The 17,678-nt window shown below is 39.5% G+C and overlaps 1 protein-coding gene across 1 annotated transcript in view; it reads left to right on the top strand.

Moving 5' to 3' along the window:
* Positions 1 to 17,678, top strand: part of nr2f5 (nuclear receptor subfamily 2, group F, member 5) — a 33,179-nt gene that overhangs the window by 3,307 nt on the left and 12,194 nt on the right. Inside the window, exon 2 of the mRNA XM_074684375.1 lies at positions 15,951 to 16,231. Within this exon, the coding sequence (XP_074540476.1) occupies positions 15,951 to 16,231 (281 nt within the window). The remainder of the gene's footprint in view (positions 1 to 15,950; positions 16,232 to 17,678) is intronic.

Genomic DNA, 17,678 nt, shown 5'->3' on the forward strand with positions numbered 1-17,678 from the left:
TCAGGAAGTCATACATTAGTCATGCATCTGCCATGTTCAGGTGTAGATGTTGAGCTGATGCTGTGTTTATTTCCAGCTGTGATAATCCAGCTTAAATATGCATCACACACTTTGAAGATAATCGAAAGAGATTCCTCTAAAAAAAGCTGAGAATTGGCCGAGTCATGATTTGTGTGGAGCTGGAAGAGGTTGGTAGATTATTAATCATTCAGATGTTTCCTCTAAAATATACAGCGTCACAGCACATAGGTCGAAATGCTGCACTTTAATTTTTAACAGAGTTGAGATAACATCCGAGGAGAAGGTTGGTGGAGAGATGATGCCCTCTCTGGCTCCATGAAACTTTTGTTTTCACTCCATCGTTTAATATCACTAACACTGCTGCGTGACTTTCCTGTTTAGGCTGAATTAATATTTATCTGCCGGAGAAGCTGTGCTAAAACTTTCATGATCTGACCGCGTCACATTCAGAGCCTCTTCTGCTTTCAAGTGAGTGTGGCTTCTTCTTTTTTTCCCCCTCCTCTCCTCCTCCCAAAGGGGACGTTTGACCTCTTTCTGCAGACTGCTGCGTACGACATCATATCATTTGTTGGAGACTTTTATCCCGAGCACCTTTCAGCGCACCGTGACAGCAAACATTTCTGTGCTGGCCTCAGTGGGAGATAGACCTTTCTAAAAACCTTGGCAGGGTTTGTGTCATTGTCTCACACACACACATGCACAGACACACACACACACACCACCTCGGCTTGTTTCTCTGACTGAGCCGTGTTTCTGGGGCTGAATAGGAAGCAGGGAGGCAAAGAGAATCAGCCTGACAGATCCTTTGAACTGGAGTGAATGTTTTAATTTTGAAGCAGCCCACGAGGACGAGATACTGACTTCACCGAGGACACAAATACACGTGAGGAGGTTTACTGCGCTGATGGAGGCACGCAAACACAACACCATGCTGAGTGTTTGGCCTTTTTCCTGAATCAGACACCTTCAACCCACACACACACACACATGTACGCTGCTCTGGATACACACTTTCACCACATTAGATCGTGTTACAAACTGGATCTCCCTGATCTAAGTTACAGTGACGCTCTCCAAACTGTTTTAGAAGAAAAACACTCAAATGAAAACATAAAATTTATATTTCCTCTAAAAAAAATCAAATTAAAGACACACTGCAGGATTTATGCAGGAATATTTTCATATTTTAGTCATTTTGAATCAACTCATGAGCCAAGTTTTGCTCGCTGAACTGTGACATAAGTTATCTCAGGACACCTCAAAAAAGAGCAGGTCTAGACCCTCTCCTCTTTTCTATAATTCAGTATTAGATGGTCCATAAATCAATGAGCATTTTAGTAGAGGTCGACCGATATGGGTTTTTTGGGGGCCAATGCCGATGCCGATGCCGATGCTTTCCAAATTTGGGCAGCCGATGCCGATATGCATAGCCGATTTTTCCAATTTGATATTCAGGCCTATTGTTAAATATATATTTATCACATTTTTGTGAAACGCAGCAATTTCTGAGCAACTAAAAGAAATCTATCACAACAAGTCGTGTCCAGTCCTCTGAACATTTATTCAGCTTTCAAAACAATGAAATATTTTGTCTGAGTAAACACACAATGTAACAAGCAGTAGTAAACATTCACACTCTTCTTAAAATGTCAAAAAAGAAAATTAAACTTATTAATATAATTTGAACAAAAGTATGTAATGTATCCAAGTGGTTCCACAAGTTTGAGGTGCTCATCTTTTTTGTGCCTGATCAAAAATTGCGTCATTTTATACAACGGGTCAAAAATCGGCTTTTTAAAAGAAAATACGGGCGATGGCCGATAGAGACAAATGTCCAAATATCGGCCCGATATATCGGCCGGCCAATATATCGGTCTACCTCTACATTTTAGAACAGTTTGGAGGATAAAACTGAAGCAGAACCAGACTCATGGTGGACATTAAAAATCAATATACGCTATATTTTAGGATTTTTTGTTTGGTTATATCAAAAACATGATTCTTAAGTTCTTTATTTCAGTCTTTGTTTACAAACTTGGGGAAAAAAAGTAACCACTTGTCTCCAGCAGGGGGCTAAATGTTTCTCTCTGTCTCATATGATGTGCATTTTGTGGGAAAATATGGCTCCTGATAAAGTCTGTGGGCACTATCATCATCATTTAACTTCTTCTCATGGTCTGGTGTTAAAAAAGCAAACTTAAAATCGCAAAAATTGAAAAATCGTAAATATTGAAGAATAGCAATTTCGGCCCAAGTGTACAGCCATGTTTTAGACCAGATGAGCTCTACAGAGACAGATTCTGCAGCAATTTAACTCAGAAATTGTGATCTTCATCTGTCCTTAAAGGTACAGTGTAAATAAATGCAAATATTTAACAACAGCTCGCTGTCAAAGTTTAATCCGTGCTTCGTTGCTCACCTCTCTAGTCAGTGAAGAGTCCTTTGAGGACAAGAAGCTACAAATGCACGACAAATATGATCCTCAGTTTGTCAACAACCATTGTTTTCTGCTGTGTTTTATTTCAGCATCTGCTCTAAAAAATACAAAAAACTGTATGTTAGTAGTTTGTGTATGTCTCGATTCAGATTCTTTGACTTCCTATCCGATTCTGATTTTTTCATGATGTGTTTTGCCGATATCGATCTGATCCAATACCAGTGATCATATTTGTTGTATCAAAGTGAGCTCTGTTGGTACCTCCTTGAAGAACACTCACTTTACAAATGTTGCAAGACGCTGTTTTACCATTATTGCTTTCCAAAGAGAAGTAGTTCCACACAGCGGACATGTTTGCGACGATGTTTGATTTACAGCAGCCGTAAAGCGTGACAGTGCTGAAAACGTGTAAAAACTGTATCAGTTCCAATCACTTAACAAAATCAGACACTGTCCAATCCTCCAAAAAATAGTCATATCATGCGCCGATACTGATCAGTGTGTCAGATTGGGACATCGCTAATAGCAGGAACATGGGGGTGCAAGATGGCCGCCTCCATGGATGAGACCCTCTGCTTGTGAGGATATAAAGGACTAATTCTTTGTTCACTTATATGTTATATTTTTACATTCAGATGATTAAACACTTATTTAAAAAAACATTTCTACCGAGTCTGTTGAATATTGTACACTGTACCTTTAAGATTATCACACTTTTTGGGTTAATGCATTATTATAATATTTACATCCTAATAACTCTTTAACCACCTCTCATTTTGACCCTTTAACTTTCACTTTTACAATGCAAGGAACATATAATCTTTTTTTAGAATTAGAATTTTTAACCATTTAATATTCTATCCACGAAAAAAAGTTGTTTTTTTTTATTCTTTTTTTTACTGTTGAAGTTCTAAGACGTGAAACAAAAAAACAAACAAACAAAGAAAAAAAATTGGCAGATTTGTCTGAGTAGGTGTGGGCAAAAGTATTTTTTTCAAATAAACGAGAAGAGATATTTGTTTTTTAAAATACCCAGTTACGTTTGAACAAGGTCTTAGTGATTTAAAAAAAATATTGTACAAAACAGTTGAGCTGCAAGTTAAAGGGATAAAGTCCTTAGAGTTTGTACATGACAACATTTGGCAACATGGACTTAACCCTGAAAAGCCTGAACCATCAAAAAGTACACGGAAAATTCTAGATTTTTGGAGCTCAGATCGACCATTTTAACAAAATCCACAAAAATATTGCTGTATCAATTTGTTTATGAAAGATTTTTGTGTCACATTTGACACAAAAGGCAGTTTTGGCAACTTTTAAGTACAATTTTTAGTAAATATATGTTCTTTCAATGCAGAAAATACAAAACAATTTTGATTTTATTCTTACTGCAACTCCTTGAAAATAGGTCATGATTTTCTGAATGAAAAGTGTGTGAATGATTTCACAAGAGCAGATGTTTTCAGCTGCCTGCAGTGAATGGTCGTCCTCAAGGAGGCAGAATACTTTTTTCACGTTTTTGAGGAAACTATCATGCTGATGAGAGAGAGATTTTTTGTAACTCAAGTATTAAATATGATAGGTTTGGCATTAGAGGGTTAAAGTCCTGGAAATAACCCTCAGTGTTTGGGTTTTGTCGCCCCCTGTGGACAAAGTAACACCACTTACTCTTGTACATGTTTTAGTCTCATCCTTCTCTTTTTTTGTCAGTCAATTATACACTTGTGAAGAATCTTTGCTGTGGTAGATAAATAAAAAACAGTTGTTTCATCAATTTAAAACTTTATCTGACACTTATCCTGCACCAGCAACTTCAGACATTGAAGATAATTATTTAGTCGGGGTGGGAGAATAAATCAAATTCTATACATTGGGATTTTTTGGTTTTGCAATATCAAAATCGAGATTCTTTGTCAATTTTTTTTTCTTTTTAAATTCAAATTCTTCATTTGAGTCTTTGTTTATAAACTGGATTGGGAAAAAAATGACCACTTTTCTTTCCCTCTCTCTGAAAACAAAGGCACCCCAAAAATCGTAATAGAATCGAATCCCGAGAAAAGCATGTCGTCCCAGCCCTACTGTTAAGAACTGGCTAAAAATGATTTAATTTTCTTTTGTGGTTTATAAATATCTACAGTTTTAATTTTACTGCATTATATAAACAGATTAAAATCTCCTCACAGGAGCTTTAAGAGAAGGTGAGGCGCTGTGGTTGGTGAGGTGTTATGTCAGCCCTAACATCCGCTTATAGCTCAGGAATATGAAACATTCAGCACTTGTGTTCTAGCACCTCCTCCAACCCTCAAAAACACCAACAGCAGCAAAAAATATAGGTCAACCAAAACTGAAACATTAATAACAGACCGGCTGGAGTCAAAGTCCAAATGTGTGGGTTAGCCTGGGGCCTCTGCAGCGAGCCAGCGAGCGAACACTCCCCTGCTGCTCTGAAATCTAACAGACAGCGTGTATCGACTAATCCATACCCAGCAGTCGGCAGTTTAACAGCAAAACAGGGCTTTCTGTCCTCCTCTGCCTCTGAAAACCTTCACTTATCCCAGTAATTTAGCCATTGACAAATTCAAATACTTAACCCCTGTCAGCGCACTCACGGCTCGGTCATTATCAGAGGCCTCTCAGAGGAAAATGGCTCCCATTGACGTATCGCTCAATCCTGCTCGCCGTCCATTAAAGTGATACGCCGGATTACATGATGGCTAACTTTAAAATGACATAACTGCATGTCACTGTGTGTGTGTGTGTGTGTGTGTGTGTGTGTGTGTGTGTGTGTGTGTTCATGAATGTGTCTGTTTTTAAATTCCTGACACACGATGAAATGACCTTTTTCTCTCTTCATCCTAAAGCGTCACATACATCAGTCACTGACACACTAACTGACTCTGACTGTTTCGCTCGTCACTCAGGCAGCTCAACCTGTTTTTGCGTGTCACTCAGGTCACATGTAATAACACACACACACACTCTCTCACACACACACACACACTGAGGAGAGAAAAAAGGCAAATTCTCAGTCAGGAGCATTTAACCTCTCAACAAGGCTCCTCGGTCGCTCTGCTGCACGCCTGCTCTCTGACAGAGCGCTGTGGGGAATATGAGCGCATTTATATTTCAGGCAGACAGTTCGTGATCTTATCGGCGCCCTCAGAGCGGGACTTAAGCAGCAGAGACGACCACGGTGGACTAGAAGAAACTCTCTGTTAGCTTCTGTCTTAAAGCTCCTGTGTCCATTTTTCAGGTTGTTCTCAAATTTGGCGCCCTCCTGTGGACAAACCATTTAACCTAGAGTCATGTTTTTAAAGCTCCTATGCAGTATTTTTTATGGTCACCAAACAGACCTAAATTTACTCTTTGGGACCTACAGAAGCAAACAAAACCATCAGCAACAACTTTGATTTATTTTAGGGCTGTCGACTTTTTAATTTGATTGATTAATTATATCGTCAATTAATGTATTATAAAAATTAACCCAAATAATCTTGTTTTCTCTGACCATGTAAACACCAAATCTACCTAAGAAGCGTGGACTCTCTTCTTTCATGTCTCTCTTCCTGTTTTTGATCCAACAAAGAGACAAAAAGTACTTTTTTTTTAATCGTGTTCATCTCGGGCGCTCCATCCTTTGATCCTCTCCATGATCTCCGTCGTCTTTTCTCACAATGGCGCCGCTCTTTCTCTCTGAACTCCCGCGACGCATCCTCAGTTGGAGCAAGAGCTGCCTGAACTTTTCTGACTTGCAGCGTCTCTCTATGTCTCTGTCATCTCACATCTTCTCCTCATATCCATGCTGAGCTCTCGTCCAAAGAGCACACCGCTCTCACTCACAGTAGTTAACGAGCAGGATTTTGATTGACAAGCTTCGCCAGACGCCACCTCCCCCTGCTGAAAAACATAATTTACTTCTTTAGATGCAGTAAACAGTTCTACAACATCAATGGCAGGGAACATGGACATTTTAATATCGACAGTTAAAAAGAATCTGGATTTACAAATCTTCTTTTCTTCCTGTTTTAATTTGATTAGTCATGCACTACAATTCTGTAATGTCCTAGAATTCATATTCTTTATTTGGGGACCTTAAGCAGATATGAGATTAAAATGCGATTAATTCGATTAATTAATTACAAATCCTGTAATTAATTAGATTTTTTTTTTTAATCGCCTGACAGCACTGATTTTTTCATACACTGTCATTTCCAGCGGCCATATCTGCTGCCGCAGGGTAGGTGTCCGTAAAAGTACATTTTCTTCCCACAATAATCATGTTTGACTGTGGAAAAAAGGAAGACTAGACTGTCTGCCTTGCTTTTAAATACACAAAACAAATTCAGCATAGCTCCACAGGGGGCGCCAAACACAACCAAAAGATCTACACAGGAGCTTTAACTGACCTCTTTGCTCTTAGTTGTTTTTTTTTTCATACGGACACTAATTTGTTTATTTTATGCTTGGATTTAGACTTTTTCCAAAAGTTATATCTCTTTTGGAGTTTGTTTTTGTGTCAGGAGTAGTCTTTTACCTCAATCTTTAAAGGAATAGTTCACTTTTTTTCCCCAAGGTTATGAACTGCCTGATTTGGATTTATCCTGATTTTTCCCTGAGTGATGCAGACAGTCAGTTCGTGAGACCAAAATACTCCACATATATTAGTAGGTCATCCTTTTTTATCCATATTATGTCATCTCTTTCTGCAGAACGCATTTAGTTGACTGAAGTATTTGAGATTAAATCATGTGGTAAAAGCAGAATACCGAGTAAAGAGATTTAAATATTAAAATTGTGTCATAGAAATGCTCCAAATGTATTATTTCTGCACAGAAAAGCCTGATGCATCCACTTCAATGCACTGGATGCAGCAGGAGTCTTTCTGCATGCCTACACATAACAAGGGAGAGTGGGAATTCAGGGTGAACCGGCCCTCTAAGTGTTTTTTCCCATCCTGGTGTCACAATATTTGGTAGCTGAAGGCAGTTAAAACAGTTTGCAATCAGCTCACATTAATCAAGGCGTCTCTATTTTTTACTGTATGATACTATGAATAACAAACGCTGCACGAGGAAAGTCTGAACACAGCCTGACACATAAATGTCTGAACTCACAGAAAAGACGCACTCTGTCCTGATGTGCCCCGCTGTGTAGGAAATAAACGCAAAGGGAAGAAGAGAGGAAGGGAGGAGGGGCTGTGTAAGTGTAAATAAGGATAGCGTGAATCAGAGTTGCTGAGTGCCGGCTGAATTTAGTTTACTAATTAATGCAGGAACTGCCTCATCAAAGTCTGAGAGAGACTGAGGCAACACGGCTCCACACAGCAGAGCCTGCAAAGTTCCTCACGCAAAGCTCCTCTGCCCTCCATGTCTCTGTCTCTCTCGGTCTGTGTCACAGCGCTCCCGCCCGCTCCTGCGCTGCCTCCGGTTCTTCTGCACTCTGGTTCTGTTGTGTCTGTCACGCTGGCTGCATACCTCTGCTCCTTCATGTTCGACACACAACTGGGGAAAGGGTCCTTTTTTAGAGCGCACGAGGTTTAGTCTTACTAATGTGTCTGTAGCCGTGAGGGTGAACAGCACATTTTTTTACCTCCAACATTCATCATCTCAGTATCTCTGTAAAAGATTAGGTTTTCTTTTAGTCTGGGGGGAACTGCTCACATTCATTTAAGCCATTACTGCACAAGCAAAGAAGTCAGGATGTGATGTCAGAAGCTCACCGCAAAGCCACAGCATGACGGCCAACAAAAACTGAAATCTTATCAAGTGTTTTTGTCTCATTTTAAGTAAAAATATTCTTATTATACTTTATTTGAGCCACCGTCATCTCACATCTTCTCCTCATATCCATGCTGAGCTCTCATCCAAAGAGCACACCGCTCTCACCCACAGTAGTTAATGAGTGGATTTACAAATCTTCTCTCCTTTGTGTTTTCATTTGATTAATCATCACTACATTTTTTAAATGTCCTAGAATTCAGATTCTTTATTTGGGGACCTTAAGGAAATATGAGATTAAAATGCGATTAATTCAACTAATTAATCACAAATCTTGTAATTAATTAGATTAATTCACCTGACCAGTCCAGAAAATGCCTTGTTTCAAGTTATTTAAAGACAAAAATGGGGTCTGAATTGATTGTAATATGCCAATAGAAAAAGAAAAAATTGCTTACAACTTGAGTCATGTCTTTTTCATAGGGATACAGCTGATCCTGGTATCGGGGAATTAAGTATCGGCCCCGATCCAGCCCCTCAAAGCTGGATTAGGTATCGGTGGAAAACTTGTACTTGTAACAAGTAAAAAAAATCTGCCAAAAAAATAGCTTGTAACTAGAATCATGTCTTAATACAAGTAACTCTTCTCTTGTTCCAATTGCAGATTACCTTTAACCTGTTACAAACAATTCAGACCTCGTTTTTGTCTTTAAATAACTTGAAACAAGACATTTGCCTGGACTAGTCAGGTAAATGTGGCTCAAATTAAGCCTGAAAAGAAATTTTCTACTGAAAATAAGACAAAAACACTTGATAAGATTTCAGTTTTTTCAGTACTGTCCTATCAACGCTCAGTGTAAACAGACGGCTGTAGCTGGGAAACCGCACATATTTTTATACGCACAGTTTTACGTCACTACAAATTATGCTTTCTGAAAAGTCCGGCCATAGTGAAGATTTTGGAAAACTCCCTCTTCATGGTTTTCCTTTCTGCTGAAAAATTTCAGCTGATTCTGTTCACACATTCTGCTTATCCAGAAAAATTTAGGAAGTTTTAGAGGTTTTCTGCATGTGTGAACACACAAGTTAGTGCACCTCACAATTTTTTTCATCCTAATCAGTTAACTTAAAGAATAAAAGCTGCTTTCGTCAGTGACTTACTCAGTCATACTCCATGAGCTCTAAGGCCATGTCCACATGTAGCCAGTATTTAGGAAACCACATATATTTTTAAACACCTGTCACCCACACAAAACTGCAGTTTTACATCCCTAAAAACAATGTTTTCTGAAGACTTTGGCCAAAGTGAAGATAATGGAAAACTCCGGCTTCATTGATTTGTGTAGACCCATGGAAACAGAGTTTTTGGTTCTTAAATGTCATAGCTGAAAGACAGGGGCTCATTCTGATTGTCTGAAAAACACTGCCACATATGGGTTTGAAATGCCTCAAGCCACACTTATTGTGTTAACAATATCATCCCTGCCCACTTTTTCATGGTTAAGTTTCTGATTACCTCTGAACATTGACTTCACCTTGACTCCTTGAGAAAATTTTCCTTTAAAGCTTGCAGGAAGAAGTTTAGTGAAAATTGCAGCTGATTCTGTTCACACATGCTGCTTACCCAGAAAAATTGAGGTAGATTTAGAGGTTTTATGCATGTGTGAACACAGCTTTAGTGCACCTCAAAAATCTTTTTTCATCCTAGTTGATTAACTTAATAAATAAAAACTGCTTTCTTCAGCAAAGGAGACTTACTCAGTTACACCCTACGAACTCTAATTCTGTGCACATATCAAGTTAGCATTAGCATTTTTTTGTTTTTTTCTGGACTTGTCTGGTAAATGTGGCTCATATTCTAAGTCTAATACACAATTTTAGATCTAATTTTTTTGTAGTGAATGTTACTGTAATTCTTTCTCAGTTATCAGGCCTGATCCTGCTCATTTTTGAACCACTAGGGGGCAGCAGAAACAAGCTGTAAATGCAGCTCTGACTATCTTTCCTTCTGTACGACAAATTTGTTTCTCAGAAATACCGGACTCTTAGGATGCTATGCTTCACTTTGTTTACTTGGTAGATGCTAACGAGAGCTAGCCATATGCTGTACAGCGTTTTCAAAGAAATTTGACAAGAATTTGCTCTATACAACACATGATTAAATTTTATTATTAAGTAAAAATATACGGATTAAAGCTTTAGAAAAATTACTGTAAGATTTGATTTGCAGCATTGCAGCAAAGGTTACTTATTTCGATTATTTAGCACCATAAGAGCTAAACTAGCTTCACTAAAGAGTTTTAAAAGTGTTACGTGTGAGAATTTTAGTACTTTTTTTCAATCTTTTCAAACCAAAGATAGATATTTTTTGCATGGGTTTTGCAGAAAAATTCAGTCAGTGAGACAAAATCTGCTCATTGAACTCAATGAAACAGTTTAACCACAGGCTGCAGTGTCATGAACTCTTCACAAATTTCATTTTAAAACAGTAAAATCATGACAACACTCATTAAAAGTGAGTTAGATTTAAACTTTTTAGGAATTCAGGCTCATTTTTGAAGCTTGTGTTGAGGATTTTTGAGTCAATCCAAACCAGAAAAACATGAATTAGCGACATAACTGTCACCAGATGTTTGGTGTGAATAGTAGCCTCACTTTTTCTCTCTGGCTTCACGTTCTTACTCTTTTCCTCTCCTGCGTGGTTTACACATTAGCTCCTATCTCCTTCCCTCCCCCCTTCCTCTCCCTGCTGCACCGCGCTGACCTGCAGGTCAAAGTTCAGGGCCAAAATAAAACCAGGAGAGCCACTGGGACCTCGGTGTCACATCACACGCTGCCCTCTGATCTGGATCACACCCACGTAGATTCACACTCACACACACGTACACACAATGAAGGGTTTCGGGTTACATCCCTGCTTTCACCTCTGAATCCTTTCTGGCTTTAAAACTGTTTTTTTTTTTCCTTGTGCAGAATATGTTTTTACACACACACACAGATGCACACGCACACACACTGGGGGTTATGCAGGGTAACATGTTTATTTTCTGCTCGCCAATGGAGGCTTTAGAAATGGAAAAGCTACTTATTAAACGCAACTGTTGGACTGAGCCAAATCTTTAATGCCTCTGTGTTGCCCCGGCACGGTGACCTTTAAGTCCAAATGTTGATAGGCCTTAATTGTATTTAGCTGCTGTAATTCCTCTAACAGTCTGACCCACGGGCTAATCCAGGGCAGCCAGGCAGCGAACTGTGCACTCCGCCAGCTGCCATTTGCTGAAGTGGCATGTTGAAAGTCGCAGCTGAAATGTCCCATGGTGCCTTCTGTTTGCATGCACTTTCCTCCTTCGCCTGCCCTCCTTTTGAGCCGCCGTGCTGTTTTTGTTTGGGGGTTTTGGGACTTGTAGTTTCGCTCCAAACCTTGTATGAGAATAAATTTGCTTCCCAAGAAGAGTCACTTGGAGTTTCTGAGCTGGGCTTTCACTCTGATGGCACGCAAAGTCAATCACATTTAGCTTGGCTACAGTGCAATTAAAAAGCAGGAATCAGCTTATGGCAGACACCCAAATTGGACTTTATATCCCATCCCCCGTTTATTCTCTCTGACCCTGGTTTCCCTTTTCTTATCCTCAGGCATCTGTTTCTCTCTAATGTCATTTCTGTCGCTCCCACTCCCCCGCTGCCCTCCTCCGTGTCACGATAGGACGTCTCTCTGTCTCTACAAATGTCTGTCCTTCTCTTTATTTATTCCTTCAGACCTTTCCACAATCACCCCGTTCCTTTTTCTCCCCCCCTCCGCTCCGCTCGTCTGTCTCGTCATCCAGCTGTAGGCGAGGAAAAACAGACAGTGATGTGTCTGCGTCTGAAGCGCTCGAGTGCTGTGCCTCTCAGCCATGAGTGACCCCCACAATGAGGCTTTTGAAAAGTCAAGTGGATCAAGTAGATTCGCCACCATCTGCGGGATTAAGCCCTGATCAATATGAGAGCGGATTAATAGCTGTGAATTAACGCCTTAGACACTTGGACACGCGAGAGGGACAATGACTTTTGCTTAATTGGATGAATTCACAGGAGAAACAAGGAAAACAAACATTGCGTGACTCAGAAGGAGCAGTGGCCAACCCGTCTGGAGTGGATTTTTTGAAGCGAAAGATGTTAAAAAGTGAAGGCAGAGTGACAGTTTCAGGTTAAGACAGTGCTCTGACTTTTATCCAGAGCAGACTGTCCTCCTGAGGAAAAACACAGGACCCAGATACAGACAGAAATCCTCCAGCTGTAGTCTGATGTGAACACTGGTGGGAGTCATGTGATGTTGAACAAAGCTGTATTTAATAGTGGATGGAGAGTTTCCTCCTCCTCCTGTTGTGCAAAAGTGAAACCAAAACAAACAGGTTTAATACCTTGTTTCAAAAGGACATGGCCGTATTTCTCACGCTCCCTCCCTCACGTGATTCAGGAGCCACATTTATCAACAGACCTGTCAGTAACGGTGTCATACCTAATTTTTCCAAATCAAATAAACAACAAAAACTAAACTTAAGGAAAGGGAACGACACTCGGAAATAATTCAGCTTGATATGATAATAAAAGAAGCTATTTTTGTGATAGTTTTTAGGACAAGTTCCAAATATTCTGGCTTCACTTTTGGGGGAGCTGGCATGCTGGCAATCTTCTTCATCCAGTAATCACACAAAGTCATATTTTTTATTACATATCACATATTAACATTAATATTTAACCACCTCAGTTGTGCTAATACATGATTTGTAACAACAGCAACAAAAACTTCTGCATCAGAATTTATTAATTGTCTATATATTTAACCCTTTAACGCCCTGCTCAAACACTATGTAGAGCATTATTTGAGTCTCTTAATCTTCTTGGAAATATGTTATACTGAGTAAAACCTGACTGGTTTATCTCTACAGCTTGAAATATTTTGTCTGTATTTTGTGGATTCTGATCTCAGTGCTTATTTTCATATTTTTTTTTTATATTTTTTTTTTTCATTTTTATCCATTTATCTATTTTTAATTAATTAATTAATTACTTTATTTATTTATTTCATAAATTAATTAATAAGTTTATTTATTTATTTATTTATTTTATCAATTTATTAATCTATTAATTTATTTCTATCCATTTATCTATTGATTTATTTTTATCCATTTATTTATTTATTTTTATCTATTTATTTTTATTCAATTATTTATCTATCTATTCATTTATTTTTTCCACTTATTTATCTATTTTTTTTTCCATTTATCTTTCTATTTATTGATTATTTAATAATATTTTTTTCTTGAATTGAACGTTAAAGGGTTAACACTGAATGGACTTCATATCTCCTGCATTTAAAGTGTGGAAGTTAAAAACTTAAAAGAAGAGGTAGTTAAAGGGTTAAACAGGTTAGAAAACTCATGATAAAGTACTAATTGTAAAGAAACAGTCCTTTTTAAAATAAAAATAAAAAATAACCAGGTTGGTCCTGTTGAGATTAAAAATCTCTTTTTGAAGGGAGACCTGGCTGTGACAGTCTGCAGCAAAAGAAAAACAAGTTACAGACACAGAGAACAAAACTACAACTCACAAGAATCAAACTTATTAATAAAAGATCAGCTAAGAGACAGATGTGTGACCAGGTAAACTAAAAATGACTCTGTAGAAAATCTGCTTCAAGTGCTTTCATTTGAGGTTTAACTTTTAGTGACACCAGCTCCTTTAATTTCAAGTTACTCTGCAACAAGTTTGATGCCCAGAGTGCAGAAAACTCATTTAGGGATTCAGGGAGAGCACTTCAGTAACAGAGCTGTTAAGACTTTGTGGTGATGTGAGGGACACAGCATGTGAATAAAAAGGAGACATGCCTCATGAACACTGGTGCTGTAAAAGTCGCTCAGATGCGACCCTGCTCTTATGCTTTGAGTCATCATGTTTCCTTCTATTTTCCTCAGATATCAGATGTTTTATCTGAGTTCATTTTTTCAGAAAAAGCTCAGGAAAAAATCATTAGCCATTAGCTCCTGTTGTTGTTAGCATTATTAGCCAATTCCAGGCAATGACAACTCACTTTGTGTTGTCCTCTAATAGACCTTCCACACTGCTACCAATATGTTAAACATGATTTTTTTACTGTTGATGTTGGGAGAGGCCATCTTGGATTTTGAGTAGCACTCAAGCTCCTGGTGACGTATTCAATGATCAAAATCTGGACAGAAAACATGTCTGACCAGGTAAGCACAGCGCTCCGCTTCTCCAAGAATATCTCCACCCGGCTGCTCCGAAATCTATTTCCTAGATTCTATAAAATCCTGCAGAGCCACACACGTGCACTTAATCTGACAGCCGTCCTTCACGAAGCAAGACAAGTGCTTCAGGGGTGACGAGGAATGTCCCGTTGTGCAACGTCGTCTTTTTGTCATGTAACACCTCTTCATAGCCGGCGTTGTTTGCTGAAGGAGAGCACATTCTTTTCTGCGGGTTGACACAAGTTCACGGAGAAAATCTAGAGGTTTGAGGTCAACACCTTTTTTTTTTTTTTTTCCAGGCTAGAATTAAAGGCATTTTTATAACGCTCTTGAGTGATTTGACCTCTCGTTTTTCAGACGTGCCACGCTGCGTTCAATTGACACAGCTGCTGCGTGTGAGGTGACAGGTGATGCCGAGTTGAAAAGCATTTTTTCCAGACCCTCCCCCCTCCACCTGTCTCTTTATGTAAACCACCGCTCGGTATCTGCAGCTTCATCTCCGGCCGCATTCAAACAAGTTGAACTCTGCACCTCTGCGCCCCTTTCATTCAACTTATCACCTCTCACTCTCTCCTTCCCGTGCTTATCTCGCCATTTCACCCTTTTACCTCATTTTTCTCTGCACACGTGGCCCCTTTTGCATTTTCATTGCCTCTCATGCACACACACACACTTCTCCCACTCTCTCTGTGTGTAACAGTAGATGGAGTTATTAGTCAGACAGTGGGGATGACTGAACAGGTGTTTTCCAAATGGGCCTTTGAGCACTCGCCGCATCATCATCGCTCCACAGGGGGGGGTCGGGCATTTGTGTGTGTGTGTGTGTGTGTGTGTGTGTGAGCGTGGCCTCTGCGTGCCCTTTTCGCCTCAGGCTGAGCCATTTGCCAGCACAGGCAGGCAGGCAGGCAGGCAGGGAGGGGAAGGAAGGAGGGAGGGGTGAGATGTAACTGTATGTATTCATGTGCGCTGTGTGCATAACATATGTAGGTGTGAAGAGGTGTTATATCTTTACCAGCTGCTGCTTGTCATTACTCATTGATGCACAACAGCGGCGCAGGACGGCCTTGGCCCGGCCACTTTCCACCAGCTCCCCCGAAAGGACGAGCGCTGACATATTTAAGAGTCAGAGAAATGTTCCCGTCTCCACACTTTTCGCCCCCTTTGACCCCATTTTGCAAACGCTCCCCCTCCCCTCCATCATTTCACATGCCCAATTTCACTCTTTCTTCTCCATCCGCGTCTCCTCTCCTCTCCCTACCTTTTTTTTTTTTTTTTTATAGAGGCAGCAGCAGGCTTTTAGGATTCACTTGTTCCCTGTTCATGCTGCTTTTGGATGCAGACCAGGTTCAGTTGTTTCCAAATCCTCCTAAATCCTTAAAGTATCACAACAGCCTGACAGTAGTGTTTACCTCCTGCTGGAAAGTATTGGCTGGGCTGAGATTAAGAAACACGCAAAGACAGCACTGAACAGAAGTTACATAACCATGCATGTTTCTTATTTTTTTTTTGTTGTTGATTTTTTTTCAGCTGTCCAGCGAGGACGCACATCGAACTCTCAGAGCAGCCCCGGGCAGTACCTGACCAACGGCACGGATCCGTACAACGGCCAGCCGTACCTGTCCGGCTTCATCTCCCTGCTGCTGCGGGCAGAGCCCTACCCCACGTCACGTTACGGGGCCCAGTGCATGCAGGGAAATAACCTGATGGGCATCGAGAACATCTGTGAGCTGGCGGCGAGGCTGCTGTTCAGTGCTGTGGAGTGGGCGAAGAATATCCCCTTCTTCCCCGACCTGCAGCTCATGGATCAGGTGAGTCAGACGCTTTGGATAATGTTAAAAAAAATCCAGCTTGAAAAGAAAGTGGATAATTTACTTTAACATAAAAACTTCAGTCCTCCAGATATTTTTTTTGCAGCTGGTGAGTGTTAATTAAACTCAGTCTGAAGCTACAGACAGCAGCGAGTTAGCTTAACTTAGCACGACAAGTGGACATAAATGGAAACCAAAGCCTGTAAAAAACAAAAAGACATAAACCACTGGTTCATGACACTGAAAATAGTAGTTAACACAGCAGCATGGTTGGCTAAACCTAACTTTTGGTCAAGCTAGCAAGATGCAAAGAAGTGGAGTAGATGCTTGTCTTTAGCATCCTAGCTAGCAGCTACAATCTCTGCACTTGTCTTCAAGTCATGGCCACAAATGTTAAATTTATGGTCTTAAAATCTTCAAAACAAATGATTTATAAAACATTTAACCTCCCGTGCATTTAAAGAAAAAAAAAGAATAAATACACACATATAACGGGAGCTAACATGGGTGATAATGGGGTCCCGTTAGGTTTCTACAACCAGCTTTTTGGAGCTTGGATCCTTAAGGAAGCTAACCCAGCTCTGATCAAAGGTGCAAACTCTGCCAATGAGCATCTCTTAAGTTCATTCTAGTTGTATGATACATGCATTAGAATAGGGATGGGTACCTTTCACATTTGAAAAAATACAGTACAAAGGCCCGGAACCTGACTATCAGTATTGGTACTTGACGGTACCATTTTCCAGTACTTTTTTGTGTTCATGTGGTAAAAAAATATCAATTTAATATAATTTAAGAATAATTAAATCTCAAATGTCTTTAATTTATTTATTTTTTCTTCAATATATATTAAACTTACAATGCTGTGTTCATGTCCAGCATTGAAAATCACCTTTTCTTTCACTCCCTCATAGTCACAAGGATGCATTTAGGTACCTAAACATGGTACCTTTTGATTTTACATGAATTGGTACCTGGTACTTTTGACAGAATTCGGTCAGTACCTATAAAAGTACCTAACTTGGTACCCATCCCTAACGAAGAAGTATAAAGGTTGCAAAAAAATTGATTTGTAGTGCTGATTTTTTTTCTATTATTTTTTATTTTTTCATTGGCAGTGGCAGATTTTTTGCTGTTACAGTCATGCGCTGAAAAAAATGACATCTTATGCAGTGTTTCAACTTACTAGTCCAAAAATGTCTTGTTTCAGGTTGTTTAAAGACAAAAATGAGGTCTGATTTGCTTGTTACAAGACCAAAAAATCTGCCAATGGCACGAGAAAAAATGCTTGAAACTTGCAAAATGTCTCAATACAAGTAATTTTTCTCTTGTTCCATTGTCAGAGTTTTTTTTACTTGTTATGAGCAATTCAGACCTCATTTTGTCTTTAAACAACTTGAAACAAGACATTTTTCTGGACTGGTCAGGTGAATGTGGCTCATATTAA

This window comes from Halichoeres trimaculatus, unplaced genomic scaffold, assembly GCF_033239565.1.
Source record: "Halichoeres trimaculatus isolate MK-OKI-2021-1 unplaced genomic scaffold, fHalTri1.1 fHalTri1_scaffold_12, whole genome shotgun sequence".
NCBI lineage: Eukaryota > Metazoa > Chordata > Actinopteri > Labriformes > Labridae > Halichoeres > Halichoeres trimaculatus.